The 24,531-nt window shown below is 64.9% G+C and overlaps 3 protein-coding genes across 17 annotated transcripts; 2 read left to right on the top strand and 1 right to left on the bottom strand.

Moving 5' to 3' along the window:
• The first annotated feature begins 171 nt into the window (after positions 1 to 171).
• On the top strand, positions 172 to 8,880 carry SIGIRR (single Ig and TIR domain containing). 12 transcript variants are annotated; one of them, XM_032490388.1, is made up of 10 exons: positions 1,861 to 2,906; positions 4,792 to 4,954; positions 5,860 to 6,058; positions 6,514 to 6,647; positions 6,754 to 6,894; positions 7,311 to 7,454; positions 7,544 to 7,646; positions 7,710 to 7,860; positions 8,088 to 8,277; positions 8,551 to 8,880. In XM_032490388.1, the coding sequence occupies exons 2-10, from the start codon at positions 4,948 to 4,950 to the stop codon at positions 8,712 to 8,714; spliced, it is 1,233 nt and encodes a 410-aa protein (XP_032346279.1). In that variant the 5' UTR covers positions 1,861 to 2,906; positions 4,792 to 4,947; the 3' UTR covers positions 8,715 to 8,880. The 12 variants fall into 12 exon arrangements, with proteins under 12 accessions (XP_032346277.1, XP_032346272.1, XP_032346276.1 ...); XM_032490385.1 differs by lacking the exon at positions 1,861 to 2,906 and adding an exon at positions 177 to 408 and having other exon boundaries at positions 7,544 to 7,860; XM_032490387.1 differs by lacking the exon at positions 1,861 to 2,906 and adding an exon at positions 180 to 408 and having other exon boundaries at positions 4,792 to 6,058.
• Positions 8,881 to 9,723: 843 nt separating this feature from the next.
• PKP3 (plakophilin 3) lies at positions 9,724 to 18,866 on the bottom strand. Of its 2 annotated transcripts, XM_032490397.1 has the most exons (15): positions 18,711 to 18,866; positions 16,951 to 17,149; positions 14,655 to 14,734; positions 14,381 to 14,508; positions 13,877 to 14,188; positions 13,665 to 13,788; positions 13,010 to 13,214; positions 12,502 to 12,676; positions 11,893 to 12,010; positions 11,652 to 11,822; positions 11,391 to 11,576; positions 10,843 to 10,996; positions 10,469 to 10,661; positions 10,285 to 10,372; positions 9,724 to 10,102 (listed from the first exon to the last, which is right to left on the bottom strand). In XM_032490397.1, the coding sequence occupies exons 1-15, from the start codon at positions 18,795 to 18,797 to the stop codon at positions 10,067 to 10,069; spliced, it is 2,256 nt and encodes a 751-aa protein (XP_032346288.1). In that variant the 5' UTR covers positions 18,798 to 18,866; the 3' UTR covers positions 9,724 to 10,066. The 2 variants fall into 2 exon arrangements, with proteins under 2 accessions (XP_032346288.1, XP_032346287.1); XM_032490396.1 differs by having other exon boundaries at positions 13,877 to 14,508.
• A 70-nt stretch (positions 18,867 to 18,936) lies between these two features.
• On the top strand, positions 18,937 to 23,806 carry LOC106729141 (phosphatidylserine synthase 2-like). 3 transcript variants are annotated; one of them, XM_032490408.1, is made up of 8 exons: positions 19,152 to 19,213; positions 19,671 to 19,735; positions 20,153 to 20,205; positions 21,946 to 22,064; positions 22,242 to 22,356; positions 22,426 to 22,571; positions 22,668 to 22,853; positions 23,036 to 23,806. In XM_032490408.1, exons 1-8 carry the CDS (start codon positions 19,167 to 19,169, stop codon positions 23,196 to 23,198), a joined length of 894 nt encoding a protein of 297 aa, XP_032346299.1. In that variant the 5' UTR covers positions 19,152 to 19,166; the 3' UTR covers positions 23,199 to 23,806. The 3 variants fall into 3 exon arrangements, with proteins under 3 accessions (XP_032346300.1, XP_032346301.1, XP_032346299.1); XM_032490409.1 differs by lacking the exons at positions 19,152 to 19,213; positions 20,153 to 20,205 and adding an exon at positions 18,937 to 19,102 and having other exon boundaries at positions 21,831 to 22,064; positions 22,242 to 22,571; XM_032490410.1 differs by lacking the exons at positions 19,152 to 19,213; positions 20,153 to 20,205 and adding an exon at positions 18,937 to 19,102 and having other exon boundaries at positions 22,242 to 22,571.
• The last annotated feature ends 725 nt before the right edge of the window (positions 23,807 to 24,531 follow it).

Here is a 24,531-nt window from a genome sequence, read left to right on the forward strand (position 1 = left end):
TTAGGGGCAAGAGTCAAGGCAGGCTTCCTAGAGGAAGAGGTAGAGCTTGGGGGGAGGGGCAGAACCACACAAAGTGATCCTGGGGACGGTGGGATTTCCGAGAAGTCTCCGGGGCACCGAGACCCTCCGGGCTAGTTGGGCCGGTTTGGCCTCTGCCCCCCCCCCCTCCCCCGGCGCGGCGGCGGCGGCTGCTGAGGACTGAGCGCGGGACAGTCCAAAGCACCAGCCTTGGGCGCAAAGCGGGACATTCGGCCCGCCCTCGGCCCTGGCTGCTGGGCGGGGCCGCACCTGCAGCTGCCGCTGGGCCTGTCGCCGCCGCCTGGCCCAGGTGAGCCGCTCCACCCCCGCGGCCGCGCGGGCCACGGGTCTTGGCAGCAGGTGTGGCAATCGTGGCTCCTACCCACGGAGGTGAGTGGAGGTCTCCGGCTTCCGGGAGCCAGGACCGGGCCTGAAGCCTGGGGGCCAGGGTGCCTCTCGCCCCGGGGAGCCTCTGGGCCGCGGTGGGTGCGGTTCCGCAGGAAGTGCGCCGGAGCCGGGCTCGTTGCCCACGTCGCCCGGAAGCCCGAGCTCGCCCGCGTCCCGGTCCCTTGAGCCTCGTGGGGGCAAGCGCCGCTCTTTCCCGCTCCGCCTGACGTGAGCCGTGGCTTCCTCGCGGCCCTCGCCCATGAGAGGGAAGAGAGCGCCGAGGCGCGAGGGGACGCCCACCTCCGCCCCAAGGTCGGCGCCCAGGTCTGAGGCCTCCCAGGGCGCCGGGGGCTGACAGTGAAGCCGGCTGGAGCCGCTGCGCGCCGGCCTCCGGGCGGAGCTACCGCCGTCCGCGCGCCTCTCTGCCTTCCGTGCGCGCCCTCGCCGCCTGCGCGCGCCCCCGACCTGCGGGCCGTCCGCGCCCCCCAACCGCGCGCGGCCCGCCCCGCCCGCTCACCGCACCTGGAGGGTGGGCGATGCTAAGGCCTGTCCACCCCTCCGGGAAGGCGGAGGGCAGGTGCGGGCTGTGCGGCGAGGGAGACCCGGGTGTCGTGGGCGCCTCTCGGCTTGTGGGGCCCAGGCGTTTGTGCACGTTCTTCCCTTCAGGAGATGCGGCACGCACAAGGCGCAGAGGGGCTGCCCGCCCCCAAAGAGGGGGAGTCGCTCAGAGACTGTGGGGTGCGGAGCAGCAGACCATACGGCAGGGCGGGGAAAGGGAGCGGCGCTGGGCGGGGGCTGGCGGAGGCACTGGAGCTCCAGCGCGAGGCCGGAGGGTGGGAAGGGTCGGGGCTTTCTAGGAACCGCACGGCGCGGGACAGAGTGTGGTGGGCGGTGCAGGGGGCGGGCTCGGACGCGGAAGGGCTGTTCTGGAGAGCGCCTGAGGCAACGTGGAGGTTATGCTCTCTTTGGGGAGTGGGCCTGGGGGACGAGGGAGGGTACGCGTGGCGGTTACCGGCTAGCGGGGCGTGCAGCTATGGCTGTGAGATGCCGGTACAGACGGGCATCCAGAGCAGCAGGCCGTCTGCCAGGACCTCTGAGGGGCAGCAAGACTGGTTGGGGACACGAGAGCTCTTTGCTTCCTGCCTGGGTGCTCCTGGGCAGGTCACTGACTGCTGGCGGCCAGTAACCTGTCCGTCAGGTGCTTGTGCTGCCTACTCGGCCTCAGCGCCCCCAGGGCAGCTTGCAGGACGGGCTCCTACCAGCTCCAACAGGCGTCCAGGAAGCTGAGGATCAGTGGGGAAGAGGTGCAGTCAGGCCTTCCTCCAGTTCTGCGAGACCCTGAGCCCAAGATGCGCTGTCACCTAAGAGTCTTGAAGGCCACCAGGGCTTTGAGCAGGGGGGCTTGGGCGGGGTCAGATTAAGGATGTGGGGAAGCAGGTGCTGCCCTGAGGATGCGCCCCTGGAAGGCCCTGCCCTGTGTGGGTGGGGGCAGGGACAGGGGCTGGAGGGGACTCTTGCCTGATTTCTGCGGGCAGCGATACCAGCTACCTGTCGCTGGGCCCTGAGTCCTTCATCAGTCTGGTGTCGGGGCGCGGGAATCGGTGGTGGCAACAGGGGATGCTGGCTGCCCATCCCCCCACACTGGGCTCAGAGCTGGGCGCCTCTGCTGAGGCCTCCTGTTTGCTTCCTTGTCTAGGGAAGGCGGCACTTCTCTCCCTTCCCCGCCTGAAACTAAGGTCCATGTGATACCCCAGCCCCCTTGTAGCTGCTCACTGTTTGGGGGCTACACCTGGGAGGTGGACAGGGAGGGAGCCAAAGAACCCAGCCCAAGGCCCCATTGCTGGTGAGAGTTTCCACAGAAGCCCCATCACCCCCACAGGTCAGAGGTCAGGGGTACTTAGGGTTGCTCACTTGGGCCCAGGAGCTACGTGGAGACTCCGCCCTCTCCTGGGTGTTGGAATCGTAGGGGTGTCCAGAAAGCAGGCCATACTGCCCAGCTCCTTGTGTGTGTGCAGGACGGCCCTGATGGGGGGAGGGTTTGCCTGCCAGGACCCTGACATATCACCCTGGGCCCGAGTACTGGTGCAGCCTCTGCCCACCTTCCAGGTCTGGCCTGCGGAAGGACGGTGCCTGGATGGACTGGGGTGGGCCCCAGAGGAAGGAGCCGCTTGACTCAGAGTTACAGGAAGAGCGGGGCAGGCGGGGCCAACGGGGAGAACCACCAACTGCCCGCCAGCCCGCCTCAGAGGAGGGTGGGTGCTTGGGTGGGGTTTGGGTTTAGGAGAGGATGTGACTGCGAAGCCAGGAAGCTACGGGGAAAGTTCTGAATAAAACACACAAACAAAAGCCAGGTCCTCACCGTGCTTGGCAATGCGTCCGGGGCAGCCGTGGTGCTTTGGACTGGGCCGGGGGCCCAGCTGAGCAAAGAGTTTGCTCCAAAGCACAAGTCAGTGCCCTCAGTGACCGACCTCCCTGACTCAGGAGGAAAGAGCTGGAACCAGGTGACTTCGTGCCCTCCCACAGTGGCCTTGCTTCTCGGCGTGAGCCAGTGTCCTTGTCCTTGGGTGCCTTTCCTGGCCTGAGGCCTGTCCTCAAAATCAGGCCTGGCTAAGGAGAGGCCCGCAAAGCATGTGGCACATGTGTGCATCATGTGCGTGCACCAGTGAGAGTGAGGGGTGATGGGAGGCTGAGGGGTGTGTGAGGTGCAGTGAGTGTGGTGTGAGGTGTGTACAGATGCTCGTGGCTGTGTGCCCTGTGGGAGCTGTGGCAAGTGTGTGCTGTGTGTGCCAGGTGTGTAGACCACCAGTGTGTGTGAGTGTGGGGCGTGTGCACGTGTACACAGGGGCCAGGAGCTTACTGTAGGCCTGTGTGGGGTGCAGGGGGTGGGTGTATGGCGCCGACTGTACAGAGGGGCTGTTGCAGGGGAAATGGCAGGGAGAGTGTGCAGCACAGAAGCTGCAGGGGGTTGTGCAGGTCAGGGTGTGTGTGGGGTGTGCAAGGGAGACTGCAGGGGAAGGTGTGGAGGGGAGAGGTATACAGGGCAGACTGTACAGGGAGGGGTATGCAGGGGAACACCTGTCTCCTGGCCATGCAGTTTGGTCTTAACTTCCAGGAGGATCTGAGATTGCATTTCCAGGGGTGGGAGGTCTTCTGAGCTTGGGGAGGCCAAGGAGGCACTGCAGGAGTTGCCCTAGGACCTGCTGGGTTGCAGGAAGTTCCTTTTGGGAGAGGGGGTGTGAGCTGCCCAGTCTTCCACAGTCCCTCAGTGGCTGGTTCTCCTGCTTCAAGGACCTTCCCAGGCCTGCCCTTCACTCCAAAGGGCTTCTGGAAGGACTTTCTGCACTAGCCCCCAAGGGATCAAGCCTGACACTCCACTAATTAGTGAGGAAATTCCAGCCCCTCCAAATCAGGGGCAGAAGCTGGGCCAGGTCCACAGGGGGTCATCCGTGCAGGAGTGGGAGGCAGGCTGAGACTCATCCCTGCAAAGTCTCAGGGGTCCTACTGGTGGGGAGGGAGGGAGTGTTGAAGGAGCTGGGCCCCAGTGTGTCCACTTGGCAGGGAGGGAGGGAGTGGAGTGGATGGATACCCACTGGATTAACAGGGTGGACCTCGGTGACAAGGAAGAGGTAGCCGGGGCCCAGCTGCCAAGGAGGCTGTCGCGAAGGCCCCTGCGCTGGGGCTTCATGCCCCGGCCTTTCAGCCCAGCTCACTGTAGAGATTTTTGTGCCAAGAGGCTGCTGACTGGCTGGAAGTGGCCCCAGAGCCCACGGAGGGGAGAAGGGTCACCTATGAGTGGGTGGGGACTTCCCTTGGAGAACTAGACAGTGTGGACAAAGGTCTCTGGGTTTGAAGATGACAAACAGGTGGGGGCGCCGGCACAGGACCCAGAAAGAGGGATGCCCTGTCAGGCCCAGCCTGGCCCCACTTGACTCTCCTGCCTTGACGCCTCGGCCCAGCTCAGCCTCAGCCTCAGGTGCCGCGTTCCCGAGGGCATGTCGCACCCAGGACTGAGCCCAGAACAAAGCCCCAGCTGGGAGCGTGGCTCAGTCTGGCAGCCTCAGGGCAGCTAAGTGCGGCGGCCCCGTCCCAGGGGACGTGGGAAGAGGCCAACTCCCAGGCTCATGAGGGGTGCTGGGGACACTGCCCCACCCTGGGCCGTCATGGTGGCCCTGGAGCAGAAGTTCAGCCCGAGGGCCCCGACCAACCCCCTGGGCTGTGCAAGGTGGCGCCACTCCCGCCACGTGTAAGGGACCGGGTGCTGTGCGGGTGCCTGACGCTCTGCCGGCTTCCATTAGGCAGCTGGTGCAGAGGCAGTGTTTCTGCAGCCAAAGTTACACGTTAACTGACCCTGTTCTCATTTAACTTGCTCCCTGGGGATGGCGGCAGCCTCCGACCCGTCCTGGAGCCCTGACTGACCTGATACAAGGACAGAGAGTGAGTTTTGCCCAGCCCTTGGGGGACCAGTCTGCTCGGCCAAGGAGCCCCGTGGAGCCGTGGGTGGCCCCAGTACCCAGCCTGCCCCGAGGAGGCCCCGGCCAGACCATGGCAGGTAGATGGGTCAGAGAGGGATCGGCTCGGGCTCCACTCCTACCTCCTGCCCCTCAGGCTGACTCCTGCAATGTTGCCCGGCTCTCTGCTTGGCCTCAAGCCAGGGGTACAAAGGCCTCTGTTCACCCCACCCTCATGGCCCAGGGTCCTGACCCCACCGTTAGGATGGGCCTTGAACCCTCTCCTGCCCAAGGCCTCTAGACCAGGCTAGTGGGGTAAAGCCCAGGGATACTGGGAGCGGGCACTGGTAGGGGCTGTTGGGGGTGGGATGGGTGGGAGACCACACTACCAAGACGATGACAGTCTTCTCTGACCTCCCCCTGGGGCTCATCCCCCCATTCTAAAGATGAGAAAGTTTGGATCTCCAGGAGGTGAGAAGGCTTGCTTGTGGCCTGGAGTAGAGGGTCCTGGAACCCCAGACTCCCACACCAGGTGACACGTGCTGGCATGCCCAACCCCTGAATCCCCTAAACCACCAGTGTCCACACTCACTGTAGCTCCCCCAGCAGAAAGGCCAGGGCCTGGGCCTCACAGCAATGGGCAACAGGTGCACATGGGAAATGTGGGGGCCAGGCTTATGCCCTGGGTGGATGAGCAGTTAGGCGGGCCCTGCTGGGCTGGGGTGGGGTTGGGTCAGCTCAGCTCTGACTCCGGAAATGCCCTCCAGCTAACATCCCCTCGGAGCCAGGGCAGGCAGAACACACAAGAACCAGCTGCTGCTGGGGGAAGAAGGTATGCCAAATGCCAGGCCCTGTCCCCCACAGGACTCGTGGATGGACATGGTGTGGCCACCATGCAACACGTGCCACTAGCCAGCTTGGTTTTTTCCCGGACCACAGACCATCTGTGGACCATGGGAGCCTGGCACTGCAAGCATGGCTAATGCACAGGTTCCTCTCTCTGCAGGAGTCTGCAACAGGGCCCCTGACTTCCTCTCCCCATCTGGACACCAGGCGCTGGGGTCTGCCCTAGGCAGTGCGGTCACTCTGAACTGCACCGCCTCGGTGGTCTCTGGGCCCCACTGCCCCCTGCCCTCAGTCCAGTGGCTGAAAGATGGGCTGCTGCTGGGCAGTGGAAGACACCATGCCCTCCATGAGGACTCCTGGTAAGAGAGGAGGGTGTCCAGGGTCAGGTAACCACGCTGGATACACCCATGGCCTGTGGCCTCTCTGACCTACACCCTGGTCTACAACTACCTGGACACGGGCTGGGGAGTGACTGCCCAGATGTGACACGAGCAGACTGCCACTCTGGATGCAGACTAACCATCAGTGACTGCAGGAATAGATGGCCCCTTAGACACCTTGTGGTCCACTCAGGGCCATGAGTGCCAGCAGGGGTCAGAGGACCCCCAGGACCCATATGCAGGATTAGGGTAACTATCTCCAAACAGATCCACACCCCCTTGATTCTGGCCATTTCTCTTAGCTTATGGCCCAAGGACTGCCTAGGAGGCCCAAATTTGCAGCCTCTTTGGATGAGTCCCAGACAGATGGGGCTAAGGGGCATCCAGTGATGCTCTCGGGCCCCAGGTGAGGGGGTGGGGCCTGGTTTCCCCAGGGTCAAGGCCAACTTGTCAGAGGTGCTTGTGTCCAGTGTCCTGGGGGTCAACCTGACCAGTGCGGAGGACTTTGGGACCTTCACCTGCTCCATCCAGAACGTCAGCTCCTCCTCCTTTACTCTTTGGAGAGCTGGTGAGGGGGGTTCACTGGGGTAGAGGGTAGGAGGGAGGCCTGGGAAGCCTTTAGGCCTGGAGGGTGCTGGGGTGGTCAGAGGCTCAGGCTGTAGCTCTGTCCCCAGGCCCAGCTGGACATGTGGCTGCGGTGCTGGCTTCACTCCTAGTCCTGCTGGTCCTGCTCCTGACAGCTCTGCTGTATGTGAAGTGTCGACTCAATGTATTGCTCTGGTACCAAGACACGTACGGGGAGGTGGAGATGAACGGTGCGTGGGTCCCAGATGGACGGGGATGAGGAGTCAGCCACGGGGCCTCCCTGGGCTCAGGTCTGGGTTGGGGGGGGTTGCCCCCAACAAACGTGAGCAGCTCTGGAGGTGGGGTCAAGGGGGCATCCATCCCTGGAGGGCTCTGGCGAGCACGGAGTCCAGGAAACGGGTGTCTCCATGCAGCCCAGGAAGGCACAGGGCTGGCGGAAGGGGGACACGGTATCCCGGTTCCTGGGCTCCACTTGGAATCCCGTGTGAGGGAGGGGTCTAGGCACGACTGGGGCCGGGGAATCTGCTGGATCTGCGTCTGGGGCGCAGACCTGGCCCTTGCTGCACACTGGGAGAGGATTAGGGGACCCCGAGGGTGGCGGGCCCAGGCCTGGAAAGCGGCCGCGCTGACCCGCCGCCGCCCGCAGATGGGAAGCTCTACGACGCCTACATCTCCTACAGCGACAGCCCCGAGGACCGGAAGTTCGTGAACTTCATCCTGAAGCCGCAGCTGGAGCGGCGTCGGGGTTACAAGCTCTTCCTGGATGATCGCGACCTCCTGCCGCGCGCGGGTACCGAGGCGCCCCGCCCCCACCCCAGGCCCGGGCCTCGCCCCGTCTAGGGCCCCGCCCAGCGCCTGCCTACGCTCCTGTTCCCGCAGAGCCGTCCGCCGACCTCCTGGTGAACCTGAGCCGCTGCCGGCGCCTCGTCGTGGTGCTGTCGGACGCCTTCCTGGGCCGGGCCTGGTGCAGCCACAGCTTCCGGTGGGTCCCGCGCGGGGTTGGGTGGGCCCCAGCCGCGCCCCCCCTGACGTCCCTCCCCCGCAGGGAGGGCCTGTGCCGACTGCTGGAGCTCACGCGTAAACCCATCTTCATCACCTTCGAGGGCCAGCGGCGAGACCCGGCGCACCCCGCGCTTCGCCTGCTGCGCCAGCACCGCCATCTGGTGACCCTGCTGCTCTGGAGGCCCGGCTCCGTGGTGCGGAGAGGCGGGGAGGGGGGTTGTGGATAGAACCCCATGGGCGGGGGTTCTGTGGCCAGGTGCCCAGAGGAGGGACCCTGCTTGAAGGTCCCTGGAGCCAGGTGAATGCGCGCTGCGAGGTGTACTCTGGGGCTAAGGAGGCCAGGGGCTTCCAGCGTTGGGAACCCCCATGTGTTTATACACGCTGTGTTTACACACGCTGATTGCCCCACCCTGGCCGCCAGATGCCTTCCTCCGATTTTTGGAAAGAGCTACAGCTGGCACTGCCGCGGAAGGTGCAGTACAGAGCGATGGAGGGAGACCCCCAGACCCGGCTGCAGGATGACAAAGACCCCATGCTGATTGTGGGAAGCCGGGTCCCGGAAGGTCGGAGCCTGGACCCAGAGCTGGACCCTGACCCCGAGGGGGACCTGGGTATGCCCACCCCTGACCCTGGGAAGCTCAGCCTTGGTTGGAGGAGGACTGCATAAGGTGGAGGAGCTGGGAAAGGTGTCCATGAGGTGGGGACTGCCCCCTGCAGCCGAGCACCTCTGGCTGCCTCTTTCCATGGAGGAGGTTGAGCCCAGGGCCTGCCTGGGAACTTCTGGGACCTCAAATGCTACCATGCAGGAGGGGCAGCAGGGAGTGACTGGCAGGAGGCAGGCTGTGAGCAGCCCAGCCTCAGGCCTGGCGGTACCCCCTCCCCAGGTGTACGAGGACCTGTCTTTGGGGAGCCATCAGCTCCACCGCACGCAAGTGGGGTCTCACTTGGAGAAGGCCGCGGCAGTGAGGTGGATATCTCGGATCTCGGCTCCAGAAACTACAGTGCCCGCACGGACTTCTACTGTCTGGTGTCAGAGGAAGACGTGTAGTCCGGGCTGGAGCAGCAGGACCACCAGGGACAGCTAGGGGCAGGGCAGGGTGGCTTTTTCCCCTAGTTTAGCAGGACCACGAGCCCCATCTACCTGTGGCCCTGGGACCTCGGGGAAAGGGAGTGACTCCAGTCTTGTGCCACAAATAAAGTCCTTTTGAATCTTACCCGGGTCTTGGTCTCTCCTCTCCTGGGGCAGGAAGCAGGCGTCCAGTGTCTTGGGCAGAGCACCCCTCACTTCTGTCTCAGGCCCTCCAGGGCCCTGGACCCCTCCCTTTTCTCACCACATGGCCACTCGGTCACCAAATCTGGCCAACCACACAAACCCACTCTCTCCCCGTCCTCCTCTACCCTGACCCAGCCAGACACATCTTTTGCAGTGGCTTCCTCAGGTTTCCCTGCTTGGGGGAGTGATATCTCCAGTCTCACTCCCCTCCAGACAGACCCTGGGGGGGCAGGCCCCTAGAGACTTCAGATTCTAAACTTTGCAGAAGAAGCCTTTGGTTGTAAAAATATCAGTGGGAGGTTCACAACCAAATGGCCTAACTTGGTGAGATGGGGAGGGGGCCCAGCACCTACTGGACCCCAAGCCTCAGACAGACAGCATGAGTCCTGTCGGGGCACCCCCAGGCCCAGTGAGGCAGGGCAGAGAGGTGTTGGGTGCATGTGCCACATGAGCCCAGCCCAGCAGGGCAGCACCAAAGCCAGCAGCAGTTCCAGTTGTCCCAGGAGCGGTCATTGCTCTGCTCGCGAGGTCCCCAGCTCTGCTGCACCAGTGCTTCACTTGGGCTGAGGCTGCCACTGCTGCTGCCCTGTCTCCTCCACTCTTTGGCCTCCCACTGCTGGACACGCCCTCCTCCCTGTCCTGGGTCTCCTGACACGGAGACGCCTGTGTGTGGGCTCAGGGCGGGTGTCCTCAGGGGTGGGCATGGTTGTGCTGGAGGACACTGCTGAATCCTTGGATCCAACCCCCAGGTCTGGCCAGCCCAAGAAGCACGCAGGGCTGTGGCTGCTGTGTTCACGGCCACTTTTATTCCCAGCGCTGGTTGTCCCAAGGCCCTCCTGGGCCACAGCCAGCCCCACCTCTGCCAGTCACCTGGCCACGACCCCACGCATCAGATCAGCCTCAAGCCCTGCCCCACTCCCTGCCCTGCAGAAGCCAAGTCCCTAGCCACAAGCCCCTGTCCCCTCCCCCATGGCCCATGCCTTCAAGTCGCACATGGATGGGGCTCCGTTGAGAGGCCCCTGGGCCATCATCAACCTTCTCAAGCTGGCTGGCGAGCAGCCCTGAGCTGAGCCCGTCCCTCGGAGGCCGGGTCACGTTCCGTCCTCCTTCTCCAAGGAAGGCCTTGCCTACGGGCCCAGGAAGTCCTCCTTTCGGTAGCCCTTCTGCAGTGGAGAGGGAACCCAGGGTCAGGATGTGCTGCCCTGCACCCGTCCGCCCCAGTGTGCTGGAAGCAGAACCCTGGTCTCCCCGGTCTCCGGTGCCACACGGGCTTCCGCGTCCCTCCCCGCCGTCCCCGGCCCCCACCCTGCGCTTGGGGCCTGCCCATCCTGGACTGCGGACATACCGCCCGGAAGTCTCGGTGGAGCTTGCTGTACTGCCACAGGTTGGCCAGGAGGCTGGAGGCCGCCCTCGAGGACTTCTCACTGTCGGGGCTGGGGGCAGGGGGCAGGGGTCAGCAGGGCAACGGGCATGGCCAGAGATGGGGTGGGCTGGGGCACCCTGGGCCGGGTGTGAGGTTGGGCCCTGACCTGTCCCGCATCTTCTTGAGGAAGACCAGCTTGCGGAGTCCATCGAAGTAAAGCAGGTCCCGGGCGGCGACTGGACTGGCCACCACCAGGTTGTTGAGCACGGCTATGATGTTCACGAGCACGTCAGCCGGAGGGCACTTCTCACCCACGCTGCCAGGCAGCTTCTCGATCAGGTGACTCACCACCTTGGTGGCTGCCAGGAGGTGGGAAGGTCAGGCTCTACCGCCCCCCCAGCCACCTCGGCACCTTCCATGCCTGTCTGTCCACCGGCTCTGGCTTCCCAGAAGCTGCCCAATGGGCAGCAGCAAAGTCCAGGGGTGAGCCCAGCCAGGCAGGGTGAGGCAAAACCCTGGCTCCGGGACAGCCAGACTCACACATCTCATCCTTGTTCCTGGCGTTCCGAGACAGGTTTCGGATGAGGCCAGTCAGTGAGCGCAGCTGGTGGTGGTCAGCGGTCCGAACTCGGTCCAGCAGCGGGTTCAGGATGCGCTCCTGCTCCAGAGCCAGCCGGCTCAGCACGCCTGCCCACTGCAGGTGAGAAAGGGGCTGGTGAGCACAGGTGCCGGCCCTCAAGGCCCCAACCTCCCTGGCACCTCCCTTAAGCCCAGCGCAGACCTTGAATCCTCACAGGCCCCTGGGCCTGTCTGGGATGCTGACCTCATGCTTCTTGCTGCCCCTCAGAGTCCCCTGCCTTCTCGTCCCGCCTGCTCTGCCCGGAGGTCGGCACCCTCCACTGCCTCCTGCCTCCTTTCCTCCCTCGCTCTGAAGTTCTGGCTCCCCTTACAGACTGTAAACTCCCGGAGAGAGGGCTCCTGTCTCCTGTTCACCCCTCGTATCCCCGACCCGTGGGCAGGTGTGGGTCAGGCCAGGCACAGCCCTGTGGTGCCCAGGACACCTGCCGGGTGTCCGCAGGGGCCCTCACCCTGCGGTCGCCCGCAGTGATGTTCTGCAGTGCCCCAGCGGCCGCCTCGGTGGTGTGCCGGTTGAGCTCGCAACGCTGCAGCAGCCGGTTGTACAGCCCCACGATCTGGGGGCTCCACAGCCACTCAAGGCCCTTGGGGTCCTTAGACACCTCGGCAAAGGTGAGCGCATCAGCCATGAGGGGCAGCTGGGAGAAGAGGGCAGAGGGTCAGCTGCGGGCAGGCCAGCACCTCTGCTCCCACCAACCCAGGCCCACTCCCACCTCTCGGAGCCGCCGGCTCTGCGGAGTGAAGCAGCCCACCACCTCGCCGGGCGGCGCCCCCACCACGTCCCGGCGGCCCCGGCCCTCCAGCCGCTGCAGGGCAGATGGCGGCATCTCGTCATACAGGCGGTAGGACAGGTTCCTCAGCACGCACACAGCATTCTCCACGCTCTGCAGAGGGCGGGCAGCAGTTAGAGCAGGCTGGAGCCCCTCAGGCCCCCAGGCACTGGCCGACCCTCACCTTGTCCTCACACTTGCCCACGTCCAGGGCGTGGTTGATATAGGTGACCAGGGCATCCACCAGCCCGTGGCACTCACGCATCTTTTGACGAGTGGCCTGGGAGGCTGAGCTGAGGTTCCTGTGGGTGGAGGCAGATCAGAGACCGCCACAGGGACCCCAGGCAGAGCTCACCTCCCACAGGGACCCCCCCCCCCAAACAGCCACAGGGGCCCAAAACCAAGGGCTGAGATCCTGAGCACCAACCCTCTCCTTCCCCTGAGCTGGGCCCTGCCCCAGGCACCTCTTGCTCCTAGTCCTGGGATGGGGGGGACACGGCGGCCCTGACCCCTCTGCCTGCCCATCCCCAACCCTCTCCTCAAAGTGCCCGGGGGCGGAGAGAGGTTATAAATGTCAGACCAAGTCCCTGATGTAAGGAAACCTCAGCCTGTGAACCCAGAGTCTGTCGACATCTGACTGGGGGACACACCTGATGGCCTGATCCCCTCCTGCATCAGCACTCTGCCTCGCTTGTCTGTCCACATCTCCCAGCCCGCGGCCACCTCCGCCATGTCATTCAGACCTCAGACCCAAAGGCCCCTTCTCGGGCCTCCCCCACCCCGCCCAGCGCACCTGAGGAAGCCCGTGGCGTTGTAGAAGATCTCGGCCTCTGAGGCGTTCTGCTGGATGAGGGGGGGTCCCCCAGCCCCCGAGAGGGGGCTCAGCACCAGGTCTGTGAGCTGTTCCAACGTGTCTCGGGCCAGGCGGTCCTTCAGGTGGTCACTGGAGGACAAGTTCCACAGGATCCCTGCGGCAGGGGGCCAAGTCCGTGGTCAGGGGCAGCCCACCAGCCCCTCTGGCTCTTCCAGGGATGGTGGGGAGGAGGCTCCTGACCTCTCTCTCCCTGGGCCCCGCCTGGCACTTCCAGCCTCACCCAAGAGCCTCGATGGGGAGAGCCTGAGTGTGACCTGCAGGGTCACGGGGCTGCAACAGAGCAGAGAGGACACTTGGGGACACGGGGCCTGGGGTCTGGGGTGCAAGGTCAGCTCCAAAGAGACAAGCCCCAGAAACAGCGGTGGGGACCCAGGGAAGAGGCAGGCGGGGCGGCGCGGGGTGGCCGGGCGGTGGGGCCCAGGGCCACCTGTGACGTTCTTGCGCAGCTCGTCGTCCTGCTCGCGCAGCGTGCGCAGCAGCTCGAAGATGCCGTTCTCTTCCACCAGGGCCAGCTTGTTGTCCGCGCTGTCATACACGAGGTTGCGCATGGCGCCCGTGGCATGGCGCTGCACCTCCTGGTTGGCGTGGTTGAAGAGCTTCACCAGCCTGGGCACGGCCTGAAGGCTGCGGGCCTGCAGGCACAGGCATGCAGGTGTCAGCACGCGTGCAAGGGTGGACGCGCACGGGTGTATGCAGGTGGATGTGTGTACGTGCATGCAGGCTTATGTAAATGATGCAGGTGTGTAGACGTGTGCCAGTGTATGTAGGCGTGTACGGATGCTGTGAACATGTGCACTTGTATAGCGCTTGTACACTGATGTGTGGACGTTACCCCAGTGCACGCAGGCACGTGCAGACGTGCGGATGTAAGCAGGTGTGTGGGGATACATGCAGGTGTGTGCAGACATACACAAGTCACTCCCTCCTGCCTGTCCTCTGCTGAGGAGGCTCTGAGCAGGACCAGGTCTGCCCAGTCAGCTTGGGGATCTGCAAGGGGTGGTCAGGGACTGGAGGGCAGTGAGCGAAGGGGGGCCAATGCAGGGTGTCCCCAGGCCGGGGGCCACGGGCAGCAGGGTGGTCACCTGCTTCTTGGCCGTCGCGTCACTGTAGCACTTGTGTTGGATGTAGGCCGCTCCCAGCACCTGCAGGTTGGGGTCTGAAGCCATGAGGTACTTGACTGCTGAGGGCAGGTCAATGTCATCAAAGCTGCAGAGACAGGCGGCAGGTGTCAGGCTGACCCAGGGATGGACTAGGGTCACGGCAGAAGCCCCTCCCAGAGCCAGGCCCAGCTCACCCGCTGCTGAGCCTCTGCAGTGTGCGGTGGCTACCGTAGCTGTCCAGCGCACGCATGTCCGGCAGGTGGCCCGAGTCAGCCAGGCTGAGGCTGAGGCTGCGCACGGATGGCGCCCGGGTCACAGGCTCCAGGACGGCCCCCGGCGGCCCCCCAGGCCCCGCACGGCTGCGGTGGCTGCTCTGGAATCGCTGCAGGGTTCGCATGGCGGGGGCACGGATGGTCCGGCTGGGTGGTCCCTCGGTGGGCTCCGGCCAATCCAGACCCCCAGCCTGGCCAGAGCTGGAGCTGGCATGGCGTTCATAGGCAAAGGACCTGTACGCGGAGGCAGCGGACGGCTCCAGCTGCTCGGACACCACACTGTAGCGGTCATCCGGGCCCCCGGCCCCCAGCCTCAGGGAGCGCAGGGACAAGGTGTCATAATCCACCCGGCTCCCCACCCTGCCACGCTCGTGGAAGGACACGGGCCGGGTGGGCATTGGTGCAGCAGGCTGGGCAGCCCCGTACCCGGCAGCCCCAAAGGCACTGCCCCCATTGTGGGCAGAGCTCAGCCTCCGACTGGAGCTCAGGTCCACGGCTGAACGGGAGGACCAGGAAGCAGGGCTGTAGGTAGGTTTGGCGATGGGCCGGAAGGTCTGCGGGTAGGCGGGGGGGGAGGGATGGACAGTGAGGGGTGCGGCGGCTCTCCTGGCGCCAGTCCCCTCCTCCTGACCCTGAAGCCCTCAGCCTACCCCAGAACCCCCCTCATGTGACCCTTTGGGCTGGAAAGGGTGTCACTCACCGAGGTGGTGTCCCCACTCAGGCCCTGGGAGCGGGAGCTGAAGCCAGCCTGCAGGGTGTGGTACCCGGCCCGGGACCCACCTGTGGACAGGGACAGCGGAGCCTGGCTGGGCTGATGGCCAAGTGCTGGCCTCCTGACTCCTCTCTGACCCTGAGGCCTGGCAGGGAGGTTGGGTGGACTCCAGGGCCAGGTGCCAGTGTCTCTGCCATTGCCTCATTGTACCCTGCCAGCCGTGTTTGCTCCCTCCCTGAGGCTGCCTGGGGAGTGTGCCAGGGACTCCTACATTAGCTCTCAGCCCTGCCAGGGTACAGTGCCTGGCTGCCTCCCCCAGGAAGCCACCCTGACCTCCTGTGAGCCCGTCCAGTGCTGTGGTCACCCCAGAGTGATGCCACACTCACCGAGGACACAAGTCTCCCTGGACTGGTGCCCTGAGGGGCAGTCCCTTGACCCACCTGGCAGAGCCACACCCGCCCCCAGCCACACACAGACTGAGGGCTCTGGCGCCAGCCTGACTACCTGGTGAGTGGACGGACGAGTGGGTGGGTGGAGGGTGGAGAGATGGGGGGAGGGCGAGTTGGACCATTGGAAGGATGGGTGGGTGGATGAACAGACTGCTAGGTGAAGGGATAACTAAGCTGGGAGGATGGCGAGCTGGTGAAGGGACAACTGAACAAGTATGTGTCAGATGCAGAATGGACGGGTGGGTGGGCTGTGCTTGGTCAGGCGCACTGGAAGAGCTGGGCAAGGGTCAAACCAAGGTAGAGCAGTGGCAACAGGCTGGGGTGGCATCGCCTGGGCGATGCCCGGGGTTGGGTCTTTAAACCTGGAGGGAGTTCCTGGGGGTGGTTAGCCTCTGCCAGAGTCCTGCTGGGGCCACACCTGGAGGAGGAAGAGTCCCCTCTCCCCAAAGGCCAGGGGACAGTGACCTGGCTGATGGGACTCAGGGTGGGGGTGAAGGGAAGAGGGGCCTTGGCCCCTCCCCCAACCTCTGCCCCACATCGGTCTAGGGGGACTCCCCAACCCAGCATGCTCCCCAGACCCGCCCTGGTTAATGAGGCTTCTGGGCAGGGGCTATTAACCCTTTGACGCTAGCGAGGCTGAGCCTGGGGGGGCACGCCCCGTGCCTGGGGACCTTACCCCCACCCCCAAATTATAATCCTCTTTTCCCTAATTGGCAGGGTAGCCAGGGTGGTAATTAACCCCTCCCTGCTCCCTCCTCTACCTCATGACCCCTGGGCACCCAACTTGGCCATAAGCAAGGCTGAAGCCTAGGGAGGGGGGTACCCAGGAATCCAGGCTGCCCTGACGACCCTGGCTGACCCTCCTTCCTCTGACCAGAGGCTGGAGGCCAGGACTGTGGGGGCCCTCCAATCATCTTGTGAACAACTTAGACCCGAGGTCTTGGCCTGTGACTTCCTGGAAGGTTCATCTTACCACCTAACATTGATCCCTGTTGCTGCAGCCTGGAAGGGAGGAAATGGCCCTTCTAGAGCCAGTGCCCAGAACTCGCTGCATCCGTGGGATCCTTCAACACTCATGCACGCACACACACTCACACGTACTCACACATTCATCACACACATGCACGCACACGCATGCATGCACCGGGGGATTGGGATTCCTACACGGGGGGCTGCCTGGCACGAGGGGCAGTCCCCCAGCCGCTGCTCTCACAGAGATTATGTGGGTCACTCCAACAGGTCCCTCCACTGCAATTCCCTGGGGAGACCCTGGCCCAGACAGGCGGGTGGCTCTGGGCCAGGAGCCCCAGACCCCACCCCTCATCTTTCTGTCTGCTCATTCCCATGGGGGCTGGGGGCAGGGTGAGGGTGGAGGAACACTATAGCCTGGGTGTCCGTGTCTCAGTGTGTTTGTGTCTCTGTGGGACTGATGTGTCTCTGCGTGTCTCTGAGGCCGTGTGTGAGCCCGTGTCATGGGGGCCTGGACGTGTGTGTGTTCTGTGTTTATCGGCAGAGATGGGCCTGGCTGGCGCGCCATGTGCTGCGCCGCCGGTTGTCCCCCAACTGGGGGCCGGGACTCAGGGCCAAGGGGCAGGTGAGGCCGGACCAGGCTTGCAGGGAGGACCCAGGGGACCCCGCTGGGAGGTGGGAGGCCCCACCTATGGCTTCTCCCACGCCCGCTGGGGCGGGGCGGTGACTCAAGGCATGGCCTCGGTGAGTCAGGGAGCTGAGCCCAGAGTCGGCTGCACCACGGCCTCTGGCCCTCGCACCACCACACCCGCTGGGGCCACTCTGGCCGCCACCGCCCGCTGCCCACCCTGCCCGTATCCGCCTACCTCCTCTGGCTGCCTCGGCGGCCCCCTCAGGCTCGGCGGCCCCATTGGGCCGTGGCTGCTGGCCCAGCTGCAGGAGGCGAGCGCGGACCTGCTCCTGGACCCGGGCCACCCGCAACCGCTCAGCCTCTGGCCCGTCTGCGCCCCGGCGGTCCAGCTGCAGGTCGGAGGGCAGTGCCAGGGAGCACACGCCGGCCTCGGGCTGCAGGGCCGACAGCAGGAAGTTACCGTCCTGCATGGCGGCTGGCACGCGGGGCTGGGTCCACCTGGCCTGGGCCCGGCAGCCGCCTCCAGCCCGGGCTGTCTCCGCCGTCTCTTCTGTGCGGCCCTGTCCCTGAAGTCCCCTCCCCGCTGGCCTCGCCCAGGGCTGGCCTAGAGACAGACACCCGCCCAGCCCTGAGCTCAGCTAGGGGCGGGGACACCTGGGCCAGGTGGGAGGGAGGGGCCGCTGCCTGCTGGAATTTGGGCGGAAGAACAGGCCCTGCATGTTCCCCTCCTTTCGCCCGACCCAGGAGACGGGCAGAGGGGTCCAGGCCCTTTGTTCACAGCCAGCAAAGGCCATAGCAAGTCCTCTGAGCCCGCTGTCCTGAGTGTTAGGGAAGGGCCTAGAGAGGCCCCTGGGGAGCCTATGGCTGCCCCCTCTGGAAATCTGAGGGTGGGCCTCCCCCTCCCTGAGGAGCTGGGGGCTCCAGGTAACTCCACGGACCAGGCGGCCCAACCGTGAGGCTGGAATGAGGCCTAGACGGGGGCAGGTGGGGGCAGGGGTGGTGCGGCTTCAAGTCAGTGGTAGTGGACAGGCTTGAAGGTAAAGGAATTGAGTGGAGCTTTAGGGTGGAAGGGGGCTCTGGGGGCCCTTGTCCAGGTCCTTGGTGCCCGAGAGACCCCGGAAGTGTGAGGCTCACCCCCAGGCTCGTGACCTTCCAGATCTCCTCCTGTAGACCCCAGAAACCACCCCCCACCGCCCCCCTCTGCAGAGGCCTCCAAAGGACTGGCTTGGCCCTCTCTGGAGCCCCTCCTGTGCTCCTGCCCCCCAGGGTGTGGGGGTGGGAAACCGTTCCCAACACTGAGTCAGGGCTCAGCTCAGCAGGGGCAGGCAGGACTGCCCCCGGGGGCTGACTCAGAGGGCCCTCCCGCACTGGCTCGGGGCGCAGGACCTGGTATGTGCAGGGAAGAGCCTGGGAGTCTGAGAGAGCAGGACGAGGAGGGGTTGGAGCAGTGTGGGGAGTGGGGGGCGTAGGGTCAGAGATGGGGGGAGGCCCAGGCATGGTGGGGCTTGCCCCCTCAGCTGGACCAGCCTACTGCAAGGCCTCCGGGGTAGGCCTGGCATGGATCCAGGACAAGCCCCTGGCAGACTGGGTGGGGCAAGGGGTGAGCTCAGGAGGGCTGGAGGGGTGGGGATCAAGTGGCCTCTTGTACCTCCTGGGTTCCCCCTCGAAAGTCATGGAGCCCACCCTGAGTGGCCCTCTCGCCCATGGGAAGCCCTTGCCCCGGGCCCCGGACCCCTGAAGGCAGGGGACATGGTCCCGGGTAGAGATGATGGCTGGAGGACAGTGGCCTAGGGGTGAGGCAGGCGGGAGGGGGTGTCGGGAGGCAACCCTAGTGGTAAGGTCAGTGCTGGGGAGGAGACTGAGGGGTGGGAATCAGAGGTCAGGGAGGGGGGATTGGAGGGGGAGGGGAGGGGCCCCAGAAATGTCAGGGTGAAGCCTGGGGAGGAAGCCTGAGTTGGAGTCACCTCTTGGAGGGGTGCCCAGTGGTAGACCTACCCCGCTGGTGGTCCGGATACCGCCGGCCCTGGGGCTCATCCCAGAGGCCACTGCTGCCGGTCGAGGTCCAGGAGTCCTGGGCTCCATCCCGGGCCCAGCACAGCTGCTGGGGCCTCGGTGTGGGATGGGACTGTGGGGGCCCTGGGAGGGAGGAGTGGGAACGCCCGCACACCCCGCCAGCTCATCAGACCGGTTGCTTCCCAGGGAGACATGTTTTGTGTGGAAAAATCCCGGGAGACAAGTTTGTGCGGTGCTGAGTGTGCCTGAAGGTGCACGCCTGGCATGGGCCAGGACCCGCCCTTCACACGGAGTCCACCCGGGGCCTCCTGGGGCCTGCGGAGGCCAGGCTGGGCTGCATGACGAGGAAGCCAGCCTTGAAGGGCAGACTGCAGGTGGGGACTGGAGGGGACTTGTGCAGAGGCCCCGGGTGGAAGGACGGAGCCGCAGAGGGATGGAATGGGCTTTGGTGGGGTTGGAGCCACGGGAGGGAGAGGAAGCACCAGGCAGGTACCCCGTGGCCTGGTTTTCAACAGCCTGCAGGGTCCCCAGGGCTGGTTCTGAGGACTCTTGGCAGGAGAGGCTACGGGTGCCCCCGGCTGTGAGAAGCCTCCCTGAGGACACGTAGACCCTCCCACCTCCGATCTCCGGCCTTGGTGGCTCAGTGTGCTCTAGAGCTCAGGAGCTTTCTCTAACTGCTGCAGGGCCTGAGGGGCCTGCTATGGCTCGGACAGGTCCCCACCTTAAGCTCAGAGCCCAGTCCGACCCCTGCGACCAGCCTCCTGCTCCTTCCTCCACGAGAGTCCTCTTCTCCCTTGAGCCCGTGCATGGGGAGACAGCACAAGGGGGATTCAGTACCCGGCTTGATGGTGGACTTTCTGGAGGAGGGGTATCCCTGGCAGATGGAGGAAGACTCACCCAGGGAGCTTAGAAAACAAGCGGTAGGTCCGTCTGTGTGCGCAGGGCCTGGGGATCTGCTTTGGTGCGCTGTCAAGTTTTGAGAACCTGGAACCTGAGGGCCTGGAAAGGTGAGTGATGCTCCTCCTTGGGAGGTGGGTGGAAGGGGGGAGCCTGGACTCTGCCCTGGGAAGGCAGAAGGAAAGGCTATGGGGGCCCAAGAGGGGAGGTTAGCATTTACACCCCTCCAAGTGACCAGGCTTAGAGACTGGGCTGAGGCATCTACCGGAGGTGGGGACCCCGGGCAGTTGTTACAGAAGTTTCTGAAGGAGGAGCTGGGGGTAAGCAGCAGGTGGTGGACGGGATGGCTCTTAGGGCTGAGGGCCAGAGCAGGAGGCAGGATGGAAGGAGGACCCCTGATGCTGACTTTGGTAACCTGGGGGCCACTCACTGCCAAGGGGCACTCAGCAGGTGTGAGGGGCTGCCAGGCATCTGCAGGCGGAGCCTGAGGGGTAGCAAGAGGGCACCCCACCCCCACTTCCTTTCAGAGGCTGGAGGACGGCTATTAGGCACCAGAGGACCTGGAGAAAAGCTTGAAAATGTAAGCAGGAAAATAAAACAAAATTCAGGAGCGCGCTGGAGTACAGAGAACCTAAGTAGATTGCCCGGGGCCACCCAGCCTGCAGGGGTGGGGGCAGATCAGAATGAGTTGACGTGCTAGGTGTAGGGGTGCAGCGCGCTTGCTCGCGGAGACCCAGGAGGCGCCGGTCTTGCTACTCCAGCCCTGCGCGTCCTGGCGCTTCCTGTTGGCAAACTTGCGCCCACGCTGGCGAACCTTCCAAAGTCCTGAGGGCTTGTCTCCCGCCAAGTGCAGCCCAGGGCCAACCTCCTCCACTGAGCCTTCCTGGACTTGCACCACGGCACCGCCCCTGATCCCCCGGCTCCCGGGGCGGACGCCTGGGGCCAGGCATCCCCCACGCGCCGCCCACCCCGCGTCGTGCACCTTCAGTAGGGAAGGTCATGGAGGGATACAGCTCCCCCTCGCCCAATCCGCTGCCTGCACCTCAGCCCATCCGTCCACCGCTTGTGGTTCTGAGCTCTTCCCAGGCGCTCGTGCTGCTCTGGGCCAGCTGTGTGACCGAGACAGACGCAGCTTCTCGCGGGAGCTCTTCTAGGGTCGGGTGGGACTCAGACACAGCAGCCGACATGCAGTGGTGCTGTTGGGCTGGCCGGGCTGCCAGGAGACTCCAGGACCTCTTACTCCTCTGGGGCAGAGAGAGGAGCCTTGCAGAGGCCCCAGAGAGGACCCAAAAGGGAGCAGGGCAGCTGGAGCGCATGAGTGGATGGGGACGTGGAAGAGGGTGGGGGACGAGTGTGGGGTGCTTCAGTAGGGGAGTGACATGCCAGATTTGTGTTTCAAAGGACGTCAGCCTCTGTGAGGAGAATGAAGTGATTGAGAGCGGACTGGCTAGGAGGCAGCGGCTGGTCCCCCATGGTGGCCCCCAGATGCAGGGAAGGCGGGGAGAAGTGCTGAGTTCCTTGTCACTCGAGATGTGAAAGCTAATGCTTCCTCCCCCAGGAGGACTGTGCTGGGGCCCCAGGGACGCACCAGTCACCACTCACGGGCTTCGTGGTGCAGGCAGGGTGCTCAAGGCTTTGCTTAGGTTCTGGCCTTAATCCTACCAGGGTTCCCATAGCTGAGCTGCGATTGTCCCCATTTTACGGATGGGGAAACAGGTTCTGCAGGCTAACGAAGTTTCCAGAAGTTTGTGTGTGTAGAGAAATGTGCCCTGAGTGCTGGTGGTGGCATGGGGGATTTGGTAGAGCCCCTGAGGGTCCCCTGGCTTGGCCTGGGCCACTTCCTGCCCAGGTACGAAGAGGGGATCTGTTCCCGGTAGTTCACCTTCAGTCTTCTGAGAGGGATTCGCGCTCCCTGCAGTCCTCTCCCAGTGGCACCCGAGCAGCCCTCTGCCCTCACCATCTTGGTCACCCCTGGACTTGCCATCACTTTTGCTGGAACAACACCAGGGCTGGGTGTCCCTAGCTTTCCAACATCTTTCCCTGAGGACTCCCATGCTGTGGCCCAAAGGGCTGGCTGGCTGACCGAGACCTGGGAGGAGGGTGGCCTGATGCCCACAGAAGTCTCTACCCACGAGGCACGGTGACATCTTGGGCATGCATATGGCTGCTTTTTTTGATGTCAGTGTTTTAAACTTTCTATTTGAGGCCTCGCAGGTAGGGCGGGGACTGGCTCTCCCATGGGCCCGGGAGGCGGAGTGGTGGCCCCGGACAGGATGGAGTGGGGTCTGTGGCACCCACCTCCCCCGGCTCCCGCCCCCAGTGGATCATGGACGTGCTCGTCTGCAACGGGCTGGGCATCTACTGCGGCATGAAGACCCTCGAGTGGCTGTCCCTGAAGACGTACAAGTGGCAGGGCCTCTGGAACATCCCAACCTACAAGTACGTCCCAGGAGCCACCCTGCCCCACGGGGCCTCGGCGTCCCTGCCGGCCCTTCTCCGGACCACCCCGCCCTGGCCGCCCTCCCTGGGGGAAGTGGCCCAGGAAGAGGCCTGGGGGCGGGGCGGGGCGGGGCGGGGCGGGGGCGGTGCCGCCCCAGGTGACAGCCCTGGTTCTAGGGGCAAGATGAAGAGGATCGCCTTCCAGTTCACGCCCTACAGCTGGGTGCGCTTCGAGTGGAAGCCCGCGTCCAGTCTGCGCCGCTGGCTGGCCGTGTGCGGCATCGTCCTGGTGGTAAGGCTGGCGGCCTCCCGCGCGCGGCCCCCGGGCACCGGGCTCACCCCCACCCTCCTCTGCCCCCAGTTTTTGTTGGCAGAACTGAACACGTTCTACCTGAAGTTCGTGCTGTGGCTGCCCCCCGAGCACTGCCTGGTCCTCCTGCGGCTGGTCTTCTTCGTCAACGTGGGCGGCGTGGCCATGCGGGAGATCTACGACTTCATGGACGACCCGTGAGGGCCGCGGGGGCCGGGGAGGCACGGGGGGAGCCGGTGCTGCCCCTCGGGCCGAGCTGGCCTGCACGCCCTCAGCCGACGCCTCCCCTGCAGGAAGCCCCACAAGAAGCTGGGCCAGCAGGCCTGGCTGGTGGCGGCCATCACGGTCACGGAGCTGCTCATCGTGGTCAAGTATGACCCGCAGACGCTCACGCTGTCCCTGCCCTTCTACATCTCGCAGTGCTGGACGCTCGGCTCCGTGCTCGCCCTCACCTGGACCGTCTGGCGCTTCTTCCTGCGGTGAGCCCGCACGCCACGGCCCTGCGCCTCCGGGCCTCTCCCCGGTCGGGTCCGAGGCGCCAGGCCCTGCGCTGCTCGGCTCTGCCCTGCCCGCGCTGGCACCCGTGGGGGGCGCGTCCGCGGGGCAGTGGCAGGGACCTCCAGGGCCCAGCTGGTGGTGACGCGGCCCCCGCTGCCACCAGGGACATCACCCTGAGGTACAAGGAGACCCGGCGGCAGAAGCAGCGGAGCAGGGCCGACGGCAGTGTGGACGGCGGTGTGGACGGGCATGGGCACCCGCCTGGGCCGGACGACTCCTTGGGGCCCGAGGAGGCCGCGAGGGAGGGGGTGCCGGCTCCAAATTGAGAACGGACGCTGCGCCTCAGCCGCGTGGAGCCCGGGCCCGCCGCCCTCCATCTGCTGGGATTCCCGCTGGGCCTCAGCCCTCAAGGTTTTCTTTTCCTTTTCTCCCACATGCACAGTGGGGCCAGGCACGTGTGTGTGTGTGTTGGGGGGGTTGTGCGTGCGGTCGTGTGGGCGTGCGTGCGTGCGTGCGTGCGTGGCAGCGTGAGTGCTCCTGGCTCCTGAGGCTCTGGGGCTCGCCCTGGGCCACGGCCTCCCCTTTCTGCGCAGTCAGCCCGCCAGCCTCGTCCGCACTAGGCCTTGGCACCCACTGAGCGGCTCGGCCCGAGCGGCAGCTTCGCGGTGCCCCTGCGGGCCCCACGACTCCCCTGGCAGCCCGTGCAAAGGATGATCACCCGGGAGCGCCCTGCGGCCGCTGAGAAAGGGCAGATCCTTCACTTGGGGGCTTTCACCTGACCTTCAGACCTGGAGGGTGTGTGGCCGGGGCTGGGGGTGGGGTCAGATACTCCAAGGCCTGGCATCCTGGTGGGTCGTGGGGTCTCCGTGCCCCCAGAGTTGACCTCATCCCCACGAGCAAACAGAACAAATAAAAGCCACGGTGAAGGTCTGTCGCTCTGCGTCTCCTCGCTGCCCTCTTCCTGTCGCCGCCAAGCCCTGCAAGGTGCCCAGGACCCTGGCTTCCACACACCCCCACTGGAAGGAAGCAGGTGGCCTCTTGCTAACCCGCTGCCCTCACCTCTGCCGTAGCCTGTGCCACCACGGACACCGTCCCCACCCCAGGTGCCCCGATGTCTCTTGGCTTCTCAGCCTCTGGCTTCCGTGAGCTGACCTCGCTTTGGGGGTGTGTGACGGGGGTCTCAGTGTGCCCCACCCAGAGGCCCGCCTGCTGCTGTCCCTGCGTCAGCTTTGCTCTGGGCAGACCCACTGCAGGGACACCAGGTGTCCTGTCCGCCCAGCTAGCTCCGCCCGAGGTTCAAGTCACTGGGTTTGTGGTCACTCTGGGTCACAGCCTGCCTCCCTCCCTCCCTATGGGGTGGAGACCCCCGCTGGTTTCTGGCGCGAAATGCACACAGGCCCACCTTGTGCGTCTCCTGCCCAGACCCGAGGGCAGCTGCTTCCTTCCAGTGGGGGTGTTTAGAAGCCAGGGTCCTGGGCAACTCGAAGGGCTTTTGCAGCAACAGAAGTTATTGCCCAAGGACCAGACCCTTTGAAAGCTGCCCAGTGTCTGCTCGACTGTGCTGGTCAGGGCAGGTCACCCCTTTGCTACCCACCTGTGGCACGGTGAGGCCAGCTAGACGGAGGAGGACCCTACCCTCCCATCCACGGGGCTCTGGCC

This window comes from Camelus ferus, chromosome 10, assembly GCF_009834535.1.
Source record: "Camelus ferus isolate YT-003-E chromosome 10, BCGSAC_Cfer_1.0, whole genome shotgun sequence".
Classification (NCBI taxonomy): Eukaryota; Metazoa; Chordata; class Mammalia; order Artiodactyla; family Camelidae; genus Camelus; species Camelus ferus.